The sequence below is a fragment of the Spea bombifrons genome, chromosome 2, assembly GCF_027358695.1.
Source record: "Spea bombifrons isolate aSpeBom1 chromosome 2, aSpeBom1.2.pri, whole genome shotgun sequence".
Classification (NCBI taxonomy): domain Eukaryota; kingdom Metazoa; phylum Chordata; class Amphibia; order Anura; family Pelobatidae; genus Spea; species Spea bombifrons.
Window position 1 is genome coordinate 91,382,341 of NC_071088.1, and position 17,400 is coordinate 91,399,740.

General features: G+C 40.0%; 2 protein-coding genes across 2 annotated transcripts in view; one reads left to right on the plus strand and one right to left on the minus strand.

Moving 5' to 3' along the window:
• Positions 1–745: 745 nt before the first annotated feature.
• LOC128473116 (inosine-uridine preferring nucleoside hydrolase-like) lies at positions 746–5,681 on the plus strand. Its single transcript, XM_053455180.1, has 6 exons — positions 746–936; positions 1,258–1,447; positions 2,410–2,589; positions 3,855–3,966; positions 4,229–4,365; positions 5,026–5,681. Exons 2-6 carry the CDS (start codon positions 1,265–1,267, stop codon positions 5,329–5,331), a joined length of 918 nt encoding a protein of 305 aa, XP_053311155.1. The 5' UTR covers positions 746–936; positions 1,258–1,264; the 3' UTR covers positions 5,332–5,681.
• A 535-nt stretch (positions 5,682–6,216) lies between these two features.
• TMEM131 (transmembrane protein 131) overlaps positions 6,217–17,400 on the minus strand; it is a 61,632-nt gene continuing 50,448 nt past the window's right edge. Inside the window, exons 28-41 of the mRNA XM_053455168.1 lie at positions 16,676–16,862; positions 16,207–16,392; positions 15,567–15,725; positions 14,309–14,919; positions 13,636–13,811; positions 13,274–13,401; positions 12,971–13,092; positions 12,686–12,844; positions 10,178–10,334; positions 9,847–9,965; positions 9,095–9,194; positions 8,646–8,749; positions 8,192–8,331; positions 6,217–7,248 (exon numbers count right to left, since the gene is read on the minus strand). Coding sequence (XP_053311143.1) covers positions 6,949–7,248; positions 8,192–8,331; positions 8,646–8,749; positions 9,095–9,194; positions 9,847–9,965; positions 10,178–10,334; positions 12,686–12,844; positions 12,971–13,092; positions 13,274–13,401; positions 13,636–13,811; positions 14,309–14,919; positions 15,567–15,725; positions 16,207–16,392; positions 16,676–16,862 — 2,648 coding nt within the window. The 3' untranslated portion in view covers positions 6,217–6,948. The remainder of the gene's footprint in view (positions 7,249–8,191; positions 8,332–8,645; positions 8,750–9,094; positions 9,195–9,846; positions 9,966–10,177; positions 10,335–12,685; positions 12,845–12,970; positions 13,093–13,273; positions 13,402–13,635; positions 13,812–14,308; positions 14,920–15,566; positions 15,726–16,206; positions 16,393–16,675; positions 16,863–17,400) is intronic.

A 17,400-nucleotide genomic window follows, 5' to 3' on the forward strand; every position in this document is an offset into this window, starting at 1 on the left:
ATTTTGGGTGAATTCCCATAAAACCAAGGAGGGCAAGACATACGTTTTAAAGCAAAAGGTTTAGATTCAGCTTAGTAGCCAGAGCACAACCAGATCCAAGTAAACAGGTGCTATTGTACATGGGGCAAAGGTAGTCATGTCCTGAGACATGGGACATTTTCTATTAGGTGCCTCAATCTCAACCTGGGTGGGACAGAAGCCTCTCTTGCCCCATGGAAATTACAGCCATGGCCTTCGATCCAGCAATCCATGGCTGATTGTGTCAACATGTGTTATGTACTAGGATCACAAATGTTCTTTGATTTGGTTTTATAATGCAGAATTGAGTGACTTCCTCTTTTCATCATTAATCATTAATGTTTAAAGGAACGTGACAATAGAAAAGCTGCATTATGAGGATCACTCATGAATCTCAACCCAAGTGTCATTGGAATCCCTCAACTACAAGCCTTTCAAGGGCTATCAACTTTAGGACCGTCTGATCTGTAAGCTTGCGAACAGGGTTCTCTTTGCCTAAATCTCTTTGTAATAGGTTCATCGTAGTTCTAGTTTAGTCATACTCCTTGAATGTATGCATTATAAAAAGCGCTTTGTAAACTGTTGGCGCTATATAAATATAAGAAGCTAATCTTTTGTGCTTCTGCCAGGAGGCTGACAAAAAGGCTTATCTATACCGGTATATGTGTAATACTGCAGATATACTCTTGGGGTGTGCTAATGGCCCAGCTATTTCTCCAGAGGGAGGGGTGAAACAACAGCAAATAACAGATAAAGGAGGAAGTGTTCAGTTGCTGGAGGGACACTTAACTTCGAGGGCGAGTGCGATTGACAGGCAGAAGTGCGGTCAGAAACAACCTGGAACATTAACAGAGATTGGACATCGTCATTACACGTCGTTCGCCAACAGTTTTAAACCGAACACTGGACCTTGTTCAGGTAACCAAAACAATTATACCTGCGCAGTCTACGCTATCATCATTTAACTAAGACTTTTCTGGAATGGAGGGCGATTGTACTCTTTTAGGGAATATTCAACAAAAGTGCATATCTGGAATCTATACAAAGACATTGTCAAGGGTATTAAAAAAAACCTTGGACTGGTCCTTTGTCCATCTAGCTTTCTTGTCACATCTACACGCATACTAATCACTTTATCGATAGAATTCTGTACTAACAGGAATTTTATAACCACCAGGATGTTTTTTTTCCTTTTTAATTGAAATGCTTGGCTTGCAGTTCATTTGTCTCTCTTAGTAGCATCAGGATGTCTAAGAAGCTGCTCCTGGTAGATGTGGACTGCGGTGTAGATGACGCTCAGGCTCTGATGATGGCTCTGGCAGCTCCAGAGGTTGAGATACTGGGAATCACGTGCTGTCACGGCAATACAGCTATAGAAAACGTCTGTAGAAATGTGCTTAGAGTCCTTCACTTGTGCAACAGGATGGAGGTAAAGTCATATTTTTAGGCAGATTTCATTAAACACAGAGTTTGATGGCAGCAAAAAAAACCCCACTAAACCCATTGTAGTCTGGCCATTTTCCCCCATGCATTTCATTCTGGTCAAGTCAGGGCTTATTGTAGATCACAGCAAGTAAAATAACATGCACTTAATGCCAATATGGACATGTTTAAGACAAGCAACGAGGTATGTCACTTTTTTATTAATATCTTCTACCCTGACCCATCACTGCAAATATCTTCCCAAAAAGGTAGCATCACAATGTATCTGTAACCACAGAAAACCATCAGTCCTTTCATCAAATAATATTTATGCAGTTTTCATTTGTGTACATTAAGGTTCTGATTTAAAGCTCATATATGTTTGCTTCAGGACATCATCATCATGACATTACATGACCGTTGTCCTCATCATGTATAATTGTTTCCTTCCATTACTTTGCTGTATCTTGTGACATTTTGTTGGTACGTTTTATTGGTGGACTTGCTACCAGAACAGCAGAATAATTATACATATTCTGGACATATTTTAACCCATATAATTCAAAAGTAAATATTCTAATATTCCTAAAAAAAAACCTACCCTCTTTATTAGTAGAATCCATCTGAAGACCTCCGTGGTCCATTGGAGGTTCGCACGAACGTTCAATTATGTTCAATTTCCCCCCCCCCAGACTGTGAATTATAAATGGAATATAGATCCCTCACTTTCAGTTTGTTGGCCAAGAGGAAACTCCAGATATTTCAGGGCAGCGCACAAAATACTGAAGCAATTATCAGTTCTGATTTGATTCATTTAGAAACATACAATTAGATGTCAGTTAGGAACCATCTAGATTGCCAGTTTTTCCTGCTGTAAAGAACCTTAATCGGTCTTTTGTCTTGTGTTTTATTTTTATTTTTTCCATTCTACCAAGTTGTGGATTCTCATTGTGTTTGTTATTCTGACAGATTCCTGTGTTCCGTGGAGCCTCAAACTCCATTCTTGGAGAAATAAGCCCAGTATATTCCCACTTTGGAGGTGATGGTCTAGGAGATGTAGGTGACGCTGACAGCCCTGGTCTGGAGCACTTACAAGAAGAGGATGCTGTTCATGCTTTAATAAGAATCATCAGTCAGCACCCAGGTCAAGTAAGGGAATTATTCAAACTGACTCCATACAAATAAAGTAAATATGTATGTAAAGGATTGTAGCAAGTTTAAAACGCAAACACAAAATCAGACTTAAATTGACATAGCTGGGTTCACATGAGACATTCACATAAACCGTTAACTGCTGGAGTCATGAGGTGTTTGTCAACAGTGTTGAGTACCTGCATTAATTAGCTACTTCAGTACTAAAAGTCTTGTAATGTGTTGATGCTTTATTTATGGTCATATTTCTATATGGGCCCCATATACAAAATTATACACCAATAAGATAATATATGTTAAGGACCCTGTGTTGCCTTGTGTATGTATATCAAGTATCAAAGACCTGGATGTGTGTATTCTAAATGTGAAGATACGCATGTACCATTGGTCAAGGTCATGAAAGGGTGATCCTGTTGACTCAGATCGGCATATCTATGGCAGGACACAGAGCAAGGTTTGGTCATAACTGCACCCGCTGTGCGCTCCTCACTTTTATTGGGCCCATAGCAATTACCAAGGTCAAGTGAAACACTGTTTTGAGTATAAAACATATACTATATGGACAAAAGTATTCGGACACCTGACCATTACACCAAGAGGGACTTTTACGACATTGCATGCTAAATACAGAGACATTAATATGAAGTTGGTCCCAACCTTTGCAGCTTCTACTCTTCTGGAAAGGCTTTCCACAATATTTTCGCTTATTCATCCAGTAGAGCATTTGTGAGGTCAGACACTGATGTTGGATGAGAAGACCTGGCTCCCAGTCTCCATTCCAGTTCATCCCAAAGGTGTTTAGTAGGGTTGAGGTCAGGGCTCTGTGCGGTCCAGTCAAGTTCTTCCACAGCAAACCCATCCAACCATGTCTTTATGGACCTTGGTTTGTGCACATGCTGGAGCACGGCCTTTCTTAAAGTTTGAAGCATATCATTGTCCAACATGTCTTGGTATATGTCCTTTTGCTTTATAGCTGCAAAGGGGGGCCAACTACATATTAATGTCTATGTATTTAAAATGCAATGTCATAAAAGTCCCTGTTGGTGTAGTTGTCAGGTGTCCCAATACTTTCAGCCATATAGTGCATCTCTTGCCACATTCTATTGAAAACCAGATACAGACTCATCATTTTGGTGTATAATTCAAATTAATGCAAAGAGAACCACACAACATATTTTTTTTTACCCATTTTAAAATTCAAACAATAGTTGCCACTAAAATCGTATTAATTTCACTTTTTTTTTATTTTTTATTATTATAAGGTTTCCTTGGTAGCTTTGGGACCCTTGACCAATATAGCCTTGGCAGCAAAAATAGATCCTACCATTTCTAAAAAACTTGGTAAACTGTACATAATGGGAGGAAACCTTGAAGGTAATTAAACTCACACTGTCTTGATTTGTATGTTTCTCTACTATGAAGTTTAACCCCCTCAAGACAAAGCCATAGATGTACAGGCTCACAGTGCATTGGCATTAACGGGTTTAAGGATAACCTGTTGTCCTTGAGGGGTTAATATTTAACACCATTTTATGATTTAGCGTCTGATATACTCATTTCTTACGCTTCACGCTTCCACTGTCTAGGAGGAAGTGGATCTATCTTGCAATTACACTCATCCATGCTTTTGTTTCAGGACGAGGTAACAGAACAGTGTGCGCAGAATTTAACTTCTACCTGGATCCAGAAGCCGCTTATATTGTGCTGAATGAATATACATGTCCAACCTACATTGCTTCCCTGGAATTTGCTCATGGAAGCAGTCTGCCACTGGTATGGTTTTTAAGAGTCACACTATATATAATATTTAAACATTTTAATGGACATATATGTAACTGAATTCTGCTTATTTTTAACCAACATTTACCTATTATAATAGCTATACATCTATTCTCCCTCCACCGGTGTAATGTTAACTTCAGACACACTAATGCTTCACAAATTTTTTAATGTTCAGAGTAGGGCTGCAACTAACGATTATTTTAATAATCGATTAGTTGGCCGATTATTTGTTCGATTAATCGATTAATCGGATAAAAAAACAATATTCTCTCTCTCTCTCTCTCGAAGCGGAGGTAGGTAAAAGGAGCCTAGTGCTCCAACGACGAATCGATTAATCGATAACAGAAATGGTTGTCGATGATTTCCGTTATCGATTATTATCGATTTTATTGATTCGTTGTTTCAGCTCTAGTTCAGAGCTTGTTAACCATTAACTATCAGTTCAATGCATTTGCTTTTGTACACTGTAACCGGAGAAAATATTAGATTAATGTTATAGTTAGCATTAAATGCCCTTGGGGGTAATTTTATTCTTTCCTGCTTTCCATTTACTATGATTTATGAAGCAAATAATTCTAAAGGTGCACATAACCAGCCAGATTCCTGTCAATGTAGCCAAGATCATCTCTTCTGGCTTTCCTCCTTTTATAGGAGTATTTCAAAGACTGGGTGAACCAGGATACTGTTAAAGCCAAGTTTATGAAGACAATCACAGCCAGCTACTCTCAGAAGGAATTTGTATCCTATGACTCTTTTGCTATGGCGGCAGCAATTGATGAGAGTATAATCACAGACTCTATGGAGTGCCCTGTGAGCGTGGAACTCCACGGAAGCCATGCAAGAGGGATGATGGTTCTGGACACAATTGGCAAGTGGAAGAAGCAACATAAAGCTACCCTGATAAAAAAAGCAAATATGGAAAAGTTCAAACAAAGACTGTGGACTGCTTTGGTTTAAGGAAGGGGGACATGTTTTGCTTTGGCAGATTATAGATTAAATTAATTTCATAGGGGGTACCTATAGCTTCTTCTTACAGACTGGTTTCACAATGTGAACTTTTAAACTACATATTACACTAATTGACAGAGGCCGGTGGCAGCCTGGGACAGGACCATAATTATCTGATCAAGTTCCCTCTTTACCTCACCCACCCTTACAATGGCTTCCTGAACTAATCATCGACAATCAGTAACGTAACAGCACAACATAACACAAAGGAATAGTGCAATTAAAGGTTAAGGCACCTTACAGCGTGGTACACACAGATGGGTTTTCAGTACACCCACATTGCTTATCTTCATCTGAGAACAGCAGAGGTTTACATGGCGCATCCGTCCCAGTACAAATTTGCCATCCCCTGTGCCTGAGGGGGCGACGAGATTTCCATTGCCGTGACCTGTAGCGTGAAACACTGTGCAGGACAGCAAAGTCTCACAGTTGCACACTGGCCTGTCCAGTAGATTTAATGCCGCGGTTTCGCTGAACGCGATAATGCTGTTCCACCTCGTAGTTGCGCTAGACACACAGGCCCCAACAGTTGTCGGGGCCGCCGACAGGTCATTAGATTTTCCCCAGACAAACACAACCCTGGTTGGGGTGACAACTATGTACTGCTGTATGATTTTACGGATACTGAAATCTGACGGGCATCCTCAAATGCTTGCTTGCTTCAATGCTGAGAAATAAATCCGATATCATAAATAAACAGATCACACTACAGTATGGAGAGTCGTCATTATCGGTAGCAAGTGATACATTTGTTCATTCCCCATTAATACAGCGATTCTTGCTGTATATCAAAATTACAAATGATTTTTTAAAAAATGCACGCAAACATCTTACTGAAAAAAAAGCGCCTCATTTATTTTAAAGTACAACTCAGTTGCATGAACTGCTCAACAAATCTTGTTTGATTTTTCAACAAGATGTCACGATGAGCACCTGAAATTAACATTAAAATTGCAACGTAGAACCAAGGACATATATTGAGAGCCAGACAGCACCAAAGGTATGCTTTGCATTCAGCCCTTTGTGCTGTGAACAGCATTTTGTTCATTCGCATCACCAAATTAACTTTTGCTTAAAAAATAGTTTTTCATTTTAACACAAACTGTTATTCCTGTATTTTTTTTGTAAAACTGTATTGTATAAACATAATACTGGGGTTAGATGAAAGAAAAATAAAACATTTTTTCCTGTTTAGTGGGGAGGACTCATATTTGGAATTTCAATCAGGGTCAAATTGGTGGCACATAAACCAAATAAATAAATTAGTGAAAAAATGTGTAGTTTTTTTTAATGTGGCATTCTTTGCCAATAGCTTCAAACAGTTGTGTTGCCCATATTTTTAGTTCCTTTTTAAGTATAAGAATCTCTGCCAAGAAAGAATATGGAACTTAAAACTCAATTTTACATCTGTGTATTTGTTTAATATCACACAAAAAATCTGGGAATAAAAAAGCTAAACAAAAAAAGAAAGGATAGCCGGTGAGACAACCACTGAAAAATCTGCCAATATTTTTGGGACAACACTCCTTGATTGAATGGGCAATTCATTATTTTGTCTGCTTCAATCTAATTCTCAGAAGGATAGCGGGAACTGGGCCAAGGATCTGAGCTTCTTCTTCCGATGGTGGGACTCCATATTTTCCAGGGATCAAACGTCTGTCCCCCCATTCCGTCAGGACTGTGAGATGCAGCAGTTTGAGTAGAACTAGATACAGGGCACGTGCTTTCAGATCCCATGAGGTCAATGCCAGAGAGCGTGCTGGCTGGAGTGGTGTATGGAAGGCTTGTGTTGGGGTTACTGGACCATATGGAGACTCCGAATGGATTGGTTGTGGACCACAAGTTACCAGTATTCCCGAGTATGGACTGTAACGAAACAAGATTACATCAGGAACGCAACCACCATTCCTTACCTCCTCCACACACAATATGAGCCTTGTATATAAACATTTTGCAATCATCATTCACGACTGAAACCCACATCACAACACTCTTGCGGCTAGTGTAGAAAGCCCTATCCTGTTCTTTAATAAAACAGAATAAAATGCTCCGATTTTAATTGTTTGCCAGCATCGAGTAATTGTTTATTCATCAAATACTAGGAAATGTCGAATAAGATGAAAATTATGTAACCATCGTGTGATGTTGGCTGGCATGGAGTTTTGTTGAAATAGACATATACGGGGCTATAAGTCCAACACCACAGACTGAGCCCCGATGAAGAGAGGCCAGGGGGCACCCCATACAAAAAGTGCCGTCTCTTAATGTTCCTTGGAAATATGAGAACCGGAGAAGACAGAAATGTGTGAAAAAAAGACGATTTAGAAGATCTTCGGGAGAAGGGGAAGGCTTATCTATTAATGATGCTTAATTTATAACCCACACATTTGGAAGTATATGTACAGGGTAGTCTTTCAGCTCCTAACACTACATCGCATTGAAGCAAGTCTTACACCCCAACGTATTAATTTTTCATGGCATTCGGTGTAAAACCGAAGTTAAGATGCAAGCAGCTGTCTGACTAGTCTGGTGCTTGAAGGGCTTAGAGGAGCAGCAGAGGAGCAGAGCCGAGCCAAGACAGATCAGATGCCAGATTGCTGGCAGCCAGAAATGTGATTCTCTGTCATGCAGACTGGTACGCATGCTTTAAACTTCACCACTCTCAGCCATAAAATAAGGGATTACCATGGATCACATCACGACTAGTATGTAATCACCATAATAAACTGATTTTTTTAATCATTGCACGTCAGGGGTAAGTGAATCCGTTTCACTTTTGAACATCAAGTTTTTTTTTTTTTTTACTTACAGCTGTTGCATGGGTGGGGGATCCAGTGCTGGTTGGCCATGATGGCACAGGGTCAGGTGGGGGATCCCAGATGGATGGGGCAGGTTCATACTCGCGCCATTTCTTCTGAGGATCAGAAAAGCTGAGCTTGCTGAACACCTCTGCGGAGAAGTAACAAACATCATAAGAACAAGTAAGGTTTATACTGACCAACATACAACAGAGGTAAAATCTCCCTGTGTCGAAATACAACCCAACCCTAGACGACTGTCAGGCTTCTAGATTACTTCTAGATTACAAATCCCAGCATGCGAGGACTACAATACACTTTGGGTGCCGTTTCCCAGGCAGTTTTACAGATATGTTTGAAGACATTTTTTATTATAGCATGTTATTACTCCCCTTATACTAAAATAGTAAAGTACTACAAGCTCCTTAAAATAAATATCAAATGTATGTTGAACAAAAAGCTGACCTCCTGTTAAGTTGAAGGAATTGCTGGGTCCGAAGGCAGAGAACGAATTGAGGGCAGCATAGTCAGGACTGGTGGGACTGCTGATCGGACTCCACAAGCCAGAGCTATAGAAGAACGGGACAGCCGCAGGGACAAAGAATTGTGTCATTTTTGACATCACAGCTAAACACAAATATTATATGCATATCTTGATGCCTCGGCATACTAATAGGAAAAAAATACAATATGCCACATATCTGCTGTGGACATTTCAAGCATTTCTGCTGCATGCAATCTGACTAACCCACACAAATTAGCATACTGGTAATCCGCTTTATGGTTCCTTCTTTGTAATTTCAATGAGCGGGCTACGGGCCAACTATATAGGTGCAGCGAAATAGGATGCAAGAATGGCAATTCTACACAATAAATCCTCACTTAAGTTGGCCCGAAAAAAAGACCGTTCTTACCTATCAGAGCAGTCACTGTCAATAGAGGGCGTGTGGGACATGCTAATGCTGCTTGGGATGTCACATTTAGTAACAGAGTTTTTTGCTAAACCGCCGCCTCCTGTTGGTGAAGAGAAAAATACAATCAACTTAAACCTAAGACAAAAACAGATATCACATGAAACGGAAGAGGACTTTTATACTTCAGTTAGCTGAGATGAAACATTTTAATGCATTATGAAGGACCAACCTAGGAGAACTTCTCAGAACTGAGATAGCCCTAGGTCAAGTCTGTGAGATTTGAATATCAGCCAATTTATTTAACTATGCAATGCATATTTGGGGTTGTCATATTTTGTCGTTTCTAAATTGGCTAGCTGTAATTTTTAAATTTAAGTTAAGGGGACAAATATCTATATCTAATTACATACATCTCAAAGGTATCAAAAAGCATTGTAGCAATTGCAACCCGTCACGCAACAGGTTACTGTATAAATTAAAACACGGTGAACTGGTTCTAAAAGTATTTGTTTCAGGGAAACAGGCTGAATATAGAAGACTGCTGTCAACAGAACGTTTTTTCAGTCGGACAGGGGCTTTGAATGGAGTACCAAGTATTTATTTATCAATGATGTGGAAGAAAAAACAAGAACGTAATATATGATATAATACACTGTGTATATAATAAACACATACATCGCTTGAAAGGTTTTCAGACCCTGCGCCTGTTGAGACCTTTATACTCCCCAAGAGTCACAGCAGCATCACATTACCTGGGTTCTTGTCGTATCCTGCAGCAACAGCAGCAAAGGTAGGGTTGCCGTTTCTTCCAGGTAAGGAGGTTGCTTTAGCCAATTTGAGCTTGGAGCCAGCTGGGCTTATCCTGGCCTCACTAGAAGCAACAATCCAGTATTAAAACTTGCGAGCACGACTCCCCACTACTTTCATACAATAATGTCTTAATACGGGAAAACCAATGCATTTTACTGCATATGCCACAATGCCATTTGGTCATCTGGATTGCCCTGACTAATTCAGTGTTCCAAATGCCTTGGGGACATCTGGGTGTCTCTAGTAGCGCTTCCATTGCGCTCTCAAACTTACTGGTTCGTTGTGCTGGTCACAATGCTGCTGTAGCTGCCCCTTGGTATGATGGTCGGAGGTGGGGAGCAGGAGGTAGGCGCTGGTGAGGTCTGCCGTTGTTTTAAGAACTCATCTGCATTGAGGGTTTGCACCGATAGCTTATGCAGGCTGTCTGCTGCTGAAAGAAATGAGTAGTATGAATAAATAGGTTGTGGCACTAGCCAATCACTGGGCTTCTTAAAGTGAGAAGATGCAAATTTCATATGGGTTAACTTGGTTTGTGTTTTTAATGCCTTCAATAACCATTCACATTCTGAAATTCATAATATGTCTCTACAATATAGAACAATACAGAAGACTACCCCCTCCACATTTTAAGAAAAAAGGGCATTAGCTGTATTAGCTGATGCTGGATGGAATAAGAGAACTCACAGGTGGGGAGTTCCTAAGAACAAGGGAACCCCTAAGAGATCAGCATTTTAGGAGATCTGGATCTCCCCAAGACAGGCACAATTGTTTAAAGTATCTCAATCTTAGCATGAGAACTGTTTATGTGACATCAAAAAATATCTCCAGAGGAAATGTTTACTTTATCCCCAATATGATCCAATTACTCTACTCCATCTTGTCTACTGCAGAAAAGGGACATCACTTTGACCACAGATCCACTGCTCCAAGGGAGTAAGGTGGGGTGTTTTTCATGATAACAATCGTGACAAAGATGAGTAACGCCACCTGCTTCAAGGCATGAGCTGGAGTTAAAATGCAGTCTCAGGTTCTCTCAAGTGCATTCATTGAGACAGCAAGAGAATTGTGGCTTCAACTTTTCATTATTTATTATGAAGGACCAAGACTAGCACGCTCTCCAGTGCGAAGGGTCAAAATGGACTTGTAAACAAGCCCTTTGATGTGAAATAAGCAAACCGATGATTAACAATATTTAAATATGCAGAGTGGAGGAGGAAAGCCAGAATCCTGTTTGTTTTTAACAGCACCTGGCATGCAGGTGAAAGAGGAGCGCAGGACACAGAACGGCTGCAGCATAATTATAAGACCATTAAAAGCCCATTAATATACATTAACATATATAAAGCCCTTCAGAGGTTTTTAATGAACAGCTGTCTGCAAGTCTCTGATGACAAGCTTACTGGAGAGCTACAGGCAGACCCCAAGAATAGCAGGACTAGAGCTCTTCATTAGCTCAAAATCTGAGGTAGGATTTTCAACTCAATTGCTGTTTTTTAATTGTCAAACCACTGAAGCGGGTAAAAAAAAGAAATCAAAGACTGCTAAATCATTAGTTCTAATTAAGCGGGATGTCCATTTCCAGTGCTTGGTTACATATCTTAGTAGGACAGTGCTAAGCAACGTCTGAAAGAAGATGAGGATGCACTGCAGCCGAGACGAGGTTTGGCTGGTAAAGCAACATGCAGGACACTTAATTAATGAACGGCAATCAGGTATGACTGAATAGGCCTGCTGCACAGTTATTATGATATCCTAAGCAGAAGCCAGTACAGATGCATAAGCCAAGTAAGCCTCTAGGTCAATGATGGTAGACTTCTTATGTTCCAGCCGTGTCACATTAACATTCCATGAAGTAATTGTTTAAAGTCTTATTGGATTGAGTGAGGATCCTGTAAAGTCATTTTTATGTTGGATGTGCATGTTTCCCAGGGCATTGCTGCTGTAATGTAGTTTATACAACACAGTGCAGCTGTGCTTCTGTATTCTACCTGAGTTCATGCAGCTGCATGAATACCCCAGGCCCCTCTACTCTAAATATTGGAATGCGGCTCATGAGCAGCAGAGAAGAGGATAAGGCAGGTAGAAATTACCCTAGTGATATCAACACAATTACAACAAGTGATATCAACAGACCTTATAATAAAATGAACAACTCCCAGTATTGACATTTGGTAAAGCCATAAATGTTTGACCGTAAGGTCTCAGGCTAGGTGCTTTTGGCATTAAAATCTTACCACGTCTGTATGCTTGTTAATAGTTCATTTTATTGCTTTGGTCTTTGTGTCAGGACAGTCTGCACCTTTTCAACCACATTTACAAGCACCTCATGTTATAGGTAGAGCAGTAACATTGGCTACGGAAATGTTCCAAGCAGTAAAATACAAATCTTCTCTGGTAGAATACTGTTAATTGCATGGCTGGGAAGCCACGGTGTTCACCTATATATTTTTTTTCCCTCTACCGCAGTCAGCAGCTAAAACATTTTGCAGGAGAGATGAAGATCACAGCTGCTTGACTTCTCTCCGCACAGTTAAATCAGTCAGAGGACTTTAAATGAACTCTAATGTGACCTAAATATTATGCCAATTATTAAAGAAGGATGTACGAGTAGAGCACAGTTACAAAATCTACTTAAATATGGATGTTTAAACCTCAGAATATGTTATGCTCAATTGTTCTGTAACACGAGAAGGACTTCGGACAGAATGTGAAGGGAAAGGTGTACGATTCTAATGTAACGGAGCAGTATGTATAGCACCTAAAATGATCTGTCATACTCACAGCTGCCCGATTTGGAAATTGGCACAGAGTCCCACTCTGGTGGTGGGGAATCTTTCTCTCCTTCTGAACTGCTGGTGTTGCCTAGTTCCTGACCAGTACGACTAGGGAGAAATTTCGCCAGCATTGATTGCCTGTTGTCCACTAACTTACTGCTGGCACCTGCACAAAACATTAACATGCCATACTCAGTAAGACGCCAACGCCGCACACGCTCAGCACCATGCAAACCACAGCTGTTAGTAAATACTAAGGAAAACAGATGTTACAAAGTTGCTGACCCAGTACCTCTTGTTTTCTGCACATGTCTTGGTTTTGTCCCATTTGCTAAAGTGTGCGGTACAGAAATCTTGGAGAAGCTTTTGCGCTGCTTATTTTCCAGTGGTGTTGTATATGGTAACTCCAAGGAGCTGGGAGAGAGAAAGACATGTTGATTTTACACAGCAGGACACGGCTATGGGTTGGAAACACGACATCTAAGTAACTAATAACTAATGTTGTTAATTTCTGTCCATGGAGGTGAACTATGGAACTAAGAGCACGGCATTCTGCAAAGGAGAAACAAATCAGTGAGTGTCTGTTATGCCTCACCTTGGTTTAACCTCAGGCATGCTTTCTTTCTTGTTGACAAAGACTTTCTTGGTCTTCTGCTTCGTTTTAAATATTTCAGTCTCTACCTTGTCAGATGTGGCTGGTTTTCCCTTTAGTTTTTCCGGCTCCTTAAACGTGAAATTGAGAAAATTAGCTTCCAGGAAGGTAATATTTGCTGTCTGTGGCTAATGCGGAAGAGGATAAAATCTACACACTAGGAGAACTAGCGGTCAACCCCCAAAAGCCAAGAGACTATAGTAATGGCAAAATAAATGTGCAGGTGCCGTGCTGGTTGCAGCATAATGTGGGGTTAACATACTCTGATATCTGCCAAATAGTTAGAAGGTATAAAACCCAAGTACCTCTTTGAGAAGCGGTTCTGTGTCTGGATTAGAGGTTTCTGTGGTAGTGGATGAGCTATCATCATCAGCAAGAGAATCTTTGAGATCATCTTCCTGATGTCTGCTTTTTCCTCTCCTCTCTTTTTCTTCTTGCTTCCTTTGCAATTTAGATTTGTGCTGAAAAGATTTCCCTTTACCTGACGGATATAGATGAAGAAAAGATTTGAAATCATACCCACTAGCAATGTTTAGGAACCAATTTACTACATTATATTTACAGAGCATCTGAAGATTCTGCAGAGCTTCTACAATAGGACAGTGACAATTAACATTAAAATTGAAAATACACAAAATTGACAATAACTAAGACAATAACACAAGAGATACTAGTACAGAAGTAGAAGAGGGCCCTGCTCTCACACGCTTACAATCTACCAAGTACAAGCAATACCAAAAAGCTTAGGGGACTAATGACCAACTAACTGGAGGTCCTGATGTCTAACACAGCTAAGAGATATGGAACAGGAGGCACGTAGTCAAGTGAATCTTGGCCAACGTCTGAATAGTGATGTTTCAGGACTTCCGCTTCTGGCAAACTTTAATCTTAAAATATTACCACTTACAATAAAGCGCAGTTACAGTACCTTTTCTAAAAGTACAGATCACAAAAATCTCAGTGTTTTACTTAAATTACCTTTATTTTTTGCTGCCGGAGATGGTGGTTGTTCTGTAAACACTTCTGCCGGAGGGGGTTCTGAATTGTCAAAGTCTTTATCCATCACTTCCATAAGATTTGTTATATCAGAATCATCCGAGCTGTGACGGGCATTACTTCTGCCAGCCGCAAAGTATTCTGGGTGGGAAGTGTTGCCGTTCGCTGTTCGGGAGATGGGTGTTTCTGCTGGTGGATCTGCTTGAGGCACTGCTGGTGGTTGTGGTGGTGGTGGTGGTGCAAGCTGCTCCTGTAAAACTTGATTCTGTGACTGAACAGGATTTTGGTTGAACTTGGCCCCTCGCGCTCGCCTGGTCAACGACTGGTTGTTACTAGCCGTGCTAGAGTCTGCAGCTTGTGTCGGAGCTTTACTGGCAGACTGTGCACCAGATGCCTGTGCCGACGACGCTCTACTTGAAGCGTTTGAGTTACTTTTTGTTCGCGCACTTTCTGCATCAGCCGTGCTTCTGGTGCTGTGTAGTTGGGACCCGGAGTTACATGGCTTGTGATTCCCAGAACCTGTTCTGGAAACGCTTCCTGCATATAGTCCCCTGCTGGAGCCATGACTGGGGTCTGATCCAAGAGCGTTCAAACTAAAAAAAAAATAATTAAAAAAAAATATATATATATAAAAAAAAAAAAAAAATCAACAATTTAGCACTGCAACACTATTTAACTTATTACACCTGAATCCTGTTTTCTAACTTATGGCTAGATTTTAATGATATATAAATATAATTAAGACAAGGTTCTCCTGCCACCTTATAAATATTCAGTACAGCTTTTGTTTAAATGTTAGCCCTTCTTAACACCTGGACATCAGGAACAAAATTTCCTGATATATATCAAGATTAATGTAGGGAAAAGGTTTTTTTTAAAACTGCTGCTATAGACCACGGTTTCATGACGCATTGCCAGACAAAAGGATCACCGAGTCTGATGGGAGCCGAGTCCACAACTGCTAAAGATTTTTTTTTTATTGTGAGCCCACTGTATCAAGCTATGTGATCTACGTGTCCCTCATATGTGACAATATACAACATTCTACTTTTTCAAATCAACTTAGAAATGTTTTTCCATTGGTCTTGGTAACAACACAATCTGTTTTTGCGGATGGACGATGTGAATAGAGATCCCATTTCATGGATTTTGGCTATTGTGTCCCTTCACGGTGAAGACCAGGTTTAAGTAAAAAGCACAGAGTTTTTGGAATGGGCTTAGCATTCACAAATTAACATACTTGCTCTCAGACGAAATACCAACTATTCTCCTGAGATCGAAGGGTCGCCCCAAATGAAAGGGAGGGTTTGATGCCTCAAAAGAAAGACGCCTTCTGAATGGTTCCCAGATCCCTTGAGCTTCTAAATATGCTGTAGCGATAACTAAGAGAAACAGCAAACTGGAAAGAAATACACAGAGAGGGACAATTAGTAGTGTCTATATTTTATTTACACTCACTTTCATACACAAACCTCTTCCTCCTGGATTTATTAAAAAAGACAGAAGATAAATGGCTTTAGTACCAACTAAACCTTCCATTTATGATTCAATGATCCAATCTTGCCTCGGGTAAAAAGGTCATAAGGCCTACAAGTGCTCACCTTGCATTCATTCTGCCAGCTAATGTATCTATTTACTTAAAGTTATACACTGATTGTTGCCTTCTTAACACAGACAAGGAACATGCGAGGTCATGAGTCCTGTTAAGAATTAAAGCACATTACATGTAGGCTGAGCATCACAGCGTTTGCCGTCTAAGAACTAGAATGCACTGCTCATAGGTGTCAGGGGTCATTTAGGCTAAAATTGCATAGTTTTCCCCCCATAATGGAAGATTTACTTTTGGTGACCTAAAGACAGAATTCTAACACAGTGGTTACCTCATAATTCCTGAGATGACTACGTAAAGTGCCAGTTCCCAGTTGGGTCGTGGAAGTGCTTCTGCACATGTAGCTAGCATATGATACGGAAGGGATGCATTCAGTATAAAAACAAATTCAGAACCTCCCGCGGTTACAATTCTCAACTCACGAATAACACGTGAAGTGGTGAAATCTGGTGTAAACCTTCATTGAAAAGAAAGAAAAAACATCACCTTTTCACTTCATATGAGTCATATATAAATGCGGAGGTCAATTAAAGCTCTGTTGGGTAGAAGTCATAATCAGCTTTAACGGTCTAGTACTGTTGCAAGCTATTTCTTACTTTGGAAAGGCCACCATACCTAAACATAATTGTACTTGTTACCTAGATTATTCATTATATTTCTCATACACAGACAGCTGCAGTAACTACACAATCTATAACTGTGCAATAAGAGACATCCGTATATACTGGAATAATACTTACAATATGACAATTTCCTTAGAGGCATTAGGACTTAGTGCAAACTCTTGGCAATTCACAATCTTGAAGCCATATCCTTCACAGGCATATCCACTAATCTCCATTGATTTTACAGTGACCTGAAGATGTCCCGTATTCTCCACCTTGAATGTTCTTTTGAGGGTAAAGTTTGGCTCTCTGTGTCTTATTTCTAGATAAAAAGAAATGGGACACTATATGAAAAGTTTTTAGAAATGTATTTCTAATATCTATAAGATAAAAACACAACAGGGAGAGTGTCTGCTCTTAATACGCATACCCTTGGAAACATATCTAACAGTTTCAACATAGTAGAAGATTATCACAAAAATCAAAGAGTGTAGCAAGAGCAAGATATGCCATGGACTTGGAAGGAAAAGGGTTGAGTTTGTGGCTAAGAGCACTCTTTTTGGTACAGCCTATTGGATACAACTGCCATCTACTCGAGATGAGGTTTTTGTAACAGCAAAAGAAATAACTATACAACTAATACTCACGGAATGAAAAACTCTCAATTGGCACATAGTAATTCTACAGATGATTATATATGTTCTACAGTTATCATTAGGAAACTACAAAATTATTACCTAAACAAAAAAAGGCAAAAAGGCAGCAAAACAAGGAAATAGTTTAATCAGAAGTCTTTTGCACAAAGTAATGCAGACACCACTACGATGCAGTGCACCCATGTCAGAATGACAACACTTTAT

Excerpts from the sequence above, each read along its gene's own strand:
- LOC128473116 (XM_053455180.1), top strand. The coding sequence starts at position 1,265 with ATGTCTAAGAAGCTGCTCCTGGTAGATGTGGACTGCGGTGTAGATGAC. Across the intron at positions 3,967-4,228 it reads AATGGGAGGAAACCTTGAAG|GACGAGGTAACAGAACAGTG; the intron begins GTAATTAAACTC and ends CTTTTGTTTCAG. Across the intron at positions 4,366-5,025 it reads ATGGAAGCAGTCTGCCACTG|GAGTATTTCAAAGACTGGGT; the intron begins GTATGGTTTTTA and ends CTCCTTTTATAG.